Source organism: Condylura cristata, unplaced genomic scaffold (genome assembly GCF_000260355.1).
Source record: "Condylura cristata isolate star-nosed mole 26May11 unplaced genomic scaffold, ConCri1.0 scaffold00017, whole genome shotgun sequence".
Classification (NCBI taxonomy): domain Eukaryota; kingdom Metazoa; phylum Chordata; class Mammalia; order Eulipotyphla; family Talpidae; genus Condylura; species Condylura cristata.
The window spans coordinates 16,030,047-16,036,503 of record NW_004567118.1 but is presented as its reverse complement, the minus strand read 5'-3'; the positions used below and the strand labels follow the sequence as shown (position 1 = coordinate 16,036,503).

The 6,457-nt window shown below is 35.9% G+C and overlaps 1 protein-coding gene across 2 annotated transcripts in view; it reads left to right on the top strand.

Moving 5' to 3' along the window:
- Window positions 1-6,457, top strand: part of ACACA (acetyl-CoA carboxylase alpha) — a 214,492-nt gene that overhangs the window by 88,318 nt on the left and 119,717 nt on the right. For both annotated transcript variants that reach the window (XM_012726261.1, XM_012726260.1), the window contains exons 26-28: window positions 2,053-2,166; window positions 3,535-3,648; window positions 4,627-4,716. In XM_012726261.1, the coding sequence (XP_012581715.1) occupies window positions 2,053-2,166; window positions 3,535-3,648; window positions 4,627-4,716 (318 nt within the window). The remainder of the gene's footprint in view (window positions 1-2,052; window positions 2,167-3,534; window positions 3,649-4,626; window positions 4,717-6,457) is intronic.

Below are 6,457 nucleotides of genomic sequence, written 5' to 3'. Positions count from 1 at the left end.
GGGGATTGAACTCATTCTGAAGTGGCTTTAGCTTCTCAGTGCTGTGCTTTAACCCGTTGTGCCACCAGGGAGGGCCCATGTTTTATTTTTTTAAGTTAACAATCATCTGTAGTTAAGCAGGTAGATAATTTCCATTTTTCTTTATTCTTAAAAAATAAATCTGATTTCCTTTAAGGGCAAACTTGTAAATCTAATGCAAAGGGTAGGTGGCAAGTGTCCTTCTGTTGTTATTGGTGAGACTGGGTATTTATATAGTCACTGAGTTGTGTTACCCAGGATACATCCCAGGTTTTAGATCTTTTATGAGTCATTCTCAAGATTGAAATGATTACCTCAGAAAGGATATGTTTCCTCTCTTAGGAACATTAGGAAAGTGGAATGTAAGTAAGGAAAATCTTAATCTTGATTTCCCTACCCACCGTTACAAATTCTTTTACCTATTCTGTCTCTTTATGGTCTTGTCTCTGGTGATTTTATATATTCTCTTGCTCAGTGATTCTCAACAACAACAAAAAGAGACTTATTTGCATTATTGTTTACTTTTTGCTGTTATAGTGGAGCAGGTCATGCCCAACCTAACTCTGGGTTTGTATTCCACTTCATTAACAACCTTGCTTCCTCCCACTCAGATGAGTAATTCCTTTTTACGTTAAATAGGTGAAAACAATACTTGTATTTCCTTAATTATAAATTCCATCATGTGTTTTATCACTGGACAATTGGAATAGACCTCTGGTTGGGGGATTGGAAAAACAGAAAATACTTAAGATGTTTGAGAAACATGCTGAGTATTCTAAAACTATTTACCTTTGTGATATGGAAGAGGGTAGAGTTGTGGAAAAAGTGTTTGGGAATTACTTATGTGGGCCAAACACCAAAAGCTCCAAGCTTTCATTTATACAGTCCTTTATCCTGCGATAAAGGACTGCAAAGAGTATCCCTGAAATGGCAGGTTAAGTATGAAATGGAGATTGTTCAAGAAAGGACGAATAATCAACGGCGGAGAGAAGATTAAAAAGCAGCAATAGGAAGCCTTTTGGGATCTGGTTGTCTTCACATCCTATTGATAGTACAGGCAGATTAAAATTTCACTAATATATAAAGGCAATTATTTCAAACTCCAAGTAGAGGGAACTACACCTAACTGATTGTTTTATATGGTGTTGTTTTAAGAATTACTATAAATAGCCACAAATTTCAAAGGACAAACATGCATAAAAAACCTGCATCTGCAGTGTTTTCAGCTTATATGAAAATTACAACATTGATGGATAAATTTTAAGGAATAAATTGATATTCTAGTCCAGAAAAAAAAATTTTTTTTCTCAAGCTATAATGGAGATTTTTGTCTTAACAATTTTTAATTTTTAGGAAAGGATTGACCCAATCCTAAATAAACCATAGAACAGATTGTGTAGCAGTAGTTTGTTCCCCCCTCTATACCAGCTAAGGATTCATCGCATTTAGATATACTGGGATGGTGGTTTGTACAAGGGGATGGATGATTTTTGGTCTTTAATTGTCAGAATATGTGATGGTCTATTTATAATGTCTATTTATAAATGAATAATTTGCTCTTGTGTTTCTGTTTTGCATCCTCCTGAATGCTGAACATTTGCTGAATGAAAAATACCAAGAATGGTTCCTTTTTGTTTTATTCTGCCTTTTTTCAAAAGTGGCAGGCAAACCTTTAGTCTATATTTATTTAAAATCTCTTAAATCTTTGAGACATCATCTGTTATTCTTACTCAGACTCCCCCTTGACCCCTTTTACTGGCCTCTGATGATTTCTTCTGTGTTAAAAGTATAGTGCTGATTATAAAATGCATTAGGCATTTTGAATCTGAATGACTGAGTGATTTGGGCCTCTTCCTAGCAGCTCTGGGATCTTCTTTATCACATTGTTTACGGTAAAAGTAACAAGAAATGGGCATTTTCTAATCAGTCTGCCTATGTCTATTTTGTTTTTATTCCCTTTTCCAAATTGCAAAGGCCTATCTACCTCATTCTTTTTAAATGAGTGTGTGTGTTCTTTTTTACATGATCTGTTAGGATCAGTTGTGTGGTCGGGACCCTACCCTCACTGATGAGCTGCTGAATATCCTCACAGAGCTAACCCAACTCAGTAAAACAACCAATGCAAAAGTGGCACTTCGAGCACGCCAGGTAAGGACATGTGCTGGTGTTTTTGAGGGAGGGATGGTTTTCATAAGCTGGCAGTCGCAGCACAGTAAACTTTTCACCCAGTCATCTTAAGAAAATCACAAAATTTTCTATGCATGTCTTCTGTACTCAGGACAAATGTTTTCATTTCGTATATATATATATATATATATATATCTTACCATTTAAAAAAATTTTATAATAGTTTATTTTTACATATTTTTGTGCCTTTTTCCATCTCAGTTGCAGTCCTCTAGGGTTTCCTATCACCAAATCACCCATGTGCCATCACCATAGTGGCATATATTTTTTAAAGAAAAAGGGAAAGATTAACCTTGATTCTTTTAAAAATAACCCTTTTCTCCTTACCAAATCCTGGTATCATTCTCTATGCTTCCTAGTAGCCTGTGATAGTAAACCAGGGTCATGAGAAGGAAAGGGAGCTGAGGGAAGGTAACACACTCCATATTTCTTACTTCTCAAAGGGAACTTAGCAGCAGATGAAAACTAAAGTGGGGGGGGGAGTGCGGGTGGGAATCAAGTGTGGAAAGCAGAAAGATAATGAATCTTAGATGCTAGCAGTGAGAACAGCTCCAGAGAAGTCCAGTTAGTTTCACCCTATAGTCTTCATTTCCATTCCAAAAGGTTTCAGCAGGGAAGCTGAGAGTTGGCTCTCCTTTTGTGTTGCGGTGCTTGGACATGACAAGGAAGCAGCATTTGAAGCTGTTCAGTGACCTTCTGCTTTCTCTACAATTGTATCCATGTCACTGAACTACTCAAAGTTATTGAACCTCTCAGTGACCTGCTGAGGGTATTCAGGCCCTACTGCGCTCCTGTTTGTTTGTGACACTGCTCTCACTCAGCCCCTCACATGCATTGGTGGCACATCCTGACGTCTTCTCCTTGGTACCGAGTACCTGGGGCTGTCAAAGCAGTTTTTCCTGGTCTCTTTCTACTTCAGAGTCGCAAAAGGCTGGCTCTGCTGCATCTACCTTCTCCACAGCTGCTCCCCGCCAGACCTGATTCCCAATTAACAGCTAGTCATGCAATCCCCAGGACTAGCAGCTTTGCAATGGTAAATCACATGCACTGATGGAACTTGATTGAAGCTGTTTTCTCTCCCTTCCCCCTGCCCCCAATGGGAAATTGCTCACAACACAAATCATGGTGAGAGTCAACTGAAATGCAGTACTTGGTGGCATTGGCCTTATGTTACAGGACCTAGAAGTTGTTTTACTTGGTCTCTGTTTTATCTTTGATGCCTGCACTTACAGATTTATATTTATTGCTTTTGTATCAGAACTACCTAATAGGAGCCTAGAATAATCACTCCCTCAGGAACTTATGCCTCTTATTTTGCTCTCACGCTAGGTTCTTATTGCCTCCCATTTGCCATCATATGAGCTTCGCCATAACCAAGTAGAGTCTATTTTCCTATCAGCTATTGACATGTATGGACATCAGTTTTGCATTGAAAACCTGCAGGTATACAACTAATTCTTTTTATCCTCCCCAAACTCTTGTCCCCTTTATTCCCAAGCATAATGTAAGTAATTAATTAGTTAATTTTGATTGTGAAGGTTCATACCCTGACTTTCTAAAATAATTTAACATATGAATCTGTTTTATGAAAATATTGTTAGAATTGTGGTTTAACTTTAAAAATTAAATTGGCCTGTCTTGATAGATGTGTCCTGAAGCCTTTACCTCTTGTGTTTTTATGTAGAAATACTCAGGCCAGAATTAGGTGATAACACGGATTTCTAATATTTGAATCAGATGGATAATTAGGTAGTTATTGGTCTTTTAGAGACTTAATCTCATCTAATTACAATGCTTATTATTAAGCTTTTATAAGGAGCCAGTTTTACAGTAGTATTGGCTGATTTTTGAATGGAAAGGACCTTGACATTATTACTTAAACAACATCATTTCCTCAGGAATGTCTACCTGGACATAGTACAATATTGTTATATCTGGGCAAGACTATCATTAGCCTTTCTGTCAGATTTCTTTCTGGATAACTAGGAAGGGGAAGAATGATGTTTTTGTTTATTTGATTCACAGTTTAATTACAGTGGTTCAATTGGGGTTCTGGGGTTCAGATCTCAGGTACTACAATATAATGAAATAATGCAACAATATTGAAGAAGCAGAATACAAATATATGTCAGGAAGGATAAAAATAATTGTCTTAAACACTTAATTACATGTAATTAATGCATTGCTAATGTGTTATTCTAACAATTTTATGTATGTAACTTCTAATTTCACAACAGACCTATGAGAATAGGTGGTATTATTTCCCCCCATTTTCTTAATGAAGCCCAGAAAGGATAAGCTCATATGTGACATCTATAGACAATTATTGGGGCTCACTAGAGGCCTCAAAGGTCAAACATTGTCTATTGACATTGTTCTCTTTTGGATGTAATGATTTAAGCTTGTCTTTTTACATTTTAGAAACTCATCTTGTCCGAAACATCTATTTTTGATGTTCTACCAAACTTCTTCTATCACAGCAACCAGGTAGTAAGGATGGCAGCTCTGGAGGTGAGTTTTCAGAGTAACACTGCCTGACCTTTATCATCTGATTTCCTCTGTCAATTGGCTACCGTGCCAGTCCTTTTTCTTTGACCCTTACGGTTGGTTCTTTAGAATCTTCCTTTCCTGTGAAACAGTAAAAACCCTGAACTGTGGTCTTACTTAAGTATTTCAGCTGAACTAATCACATCTGGGCTATAGTCATATAGGAAAATAGAAACCAGAATTTTTCAGTAGTCTCTACTTTCTAACTATTTTAATTCTCCCATTTCATAATGAATTAGGATTCCCTGTAACACAATTCCTTGAAAACATGACTGATCAGAACATGTATAATTTTAACATTTTGTGATTTGGGCCAAATAAAATGTGGTTTAATTATATTCTGAATTGTCAAGTAACTCTTATGAAATATTTTGTCATGGGAAGCAAAGTAATACCATTTAATGAACTGTGTATTAGATTCTTTATTTTTTTCATTTAATCTTACAATTACTTCATAGAGTAGGATGAAAGTGAGACTCTGAGAGGTTAAATGACTTGTCCCAAATCACATAGATAATAAGTGGAAGAGTTTGCCTTTGAACTCAGGTCAATCTGACTGAAAGACTTTTCTGTTTCCGCTACAGCACACTACCTCATTAAGCACAAAAATTGCAGGCCCTGAATACTGCTGTAAAATTGCCAAGTAGATGTTTTTTGAAGATGAGAAAAAGGAGTGTTTTAGATGGTTTTATATAATATGACATCACTACAATCTGATGCCACCTCTTTTGAATTACTTTTTATTTGTTTTCGGTAGCTAAAGTGACTTACTCAATAAACACCAAATTTTTAAAGTATCTAAGTAGTTTATTTATGGTGCTTTCATATCATTTAATGAAAGTCTTCTTATTTACCTTACATGCTGATAGAATCCCATGTAGCATTTTATGTGCAAGGTAAATGGGCTGTGAAGTGTGAGAATTTGGACTGACATGTAGTCTTCTACTTTAACTCTTGAGTCAAGGTAGTATGTTTGGGATATTATATGTTAAAATATGCCTTACTGTTTTTTGCCTAGGGCTTGGGGATATTCTATAAAAAAAAATCAAAATTGATTTTTGTCAATGGGAAAACAGAATAATAAAGATACAAGATAAAGAATTGAGCTGTTACAATTCTCTATCTTCTATCTTTACTCTTCAAGTGACCCAGAATCAGCAGCTCTCATTTTTCCCACTGCTTGCTTTTATCTTCTGTTGAAATGATCACACTTAATAAGGTAATGGTCATGGTTCTGTATGTTATCTTTTGCTAAAGATCTTCTCTAGAGTTTAGATTGGCATGAAAGGTTTAAGGTATTCCTAGAGGTATCCAGCAGAGGCTGATTTTGTTTCTGCTTATAGTCATGGGTGTGATTTTAAGGCTTGAGCTTTTTTAATTAAAGCAAGGTATGCATGCACAGAGACTTGGGACAATCGTCATGACAGACCACCTTCTTCTGCATCAGATATAAAGTCCTCCAATGCCCAAAAGTAGAAAAGTTCTGTTTGGTATGATTTGGTAGGCTGCTTTTTGGTCTGGAAATGTTCTAATTTTTTTCCTAATGAATTAATGGTAATTGCATTCCCAAAATAAACATATATATATGCTGCCAAATTATACCAAATTGGAATGCTCTACTTTTTGATAGTGGGGGAAACCTTTGCCTCTTTTTTTTCTTATAATATAACAGTTTATTTTTATATTATTTTGTACATTTTTTTTT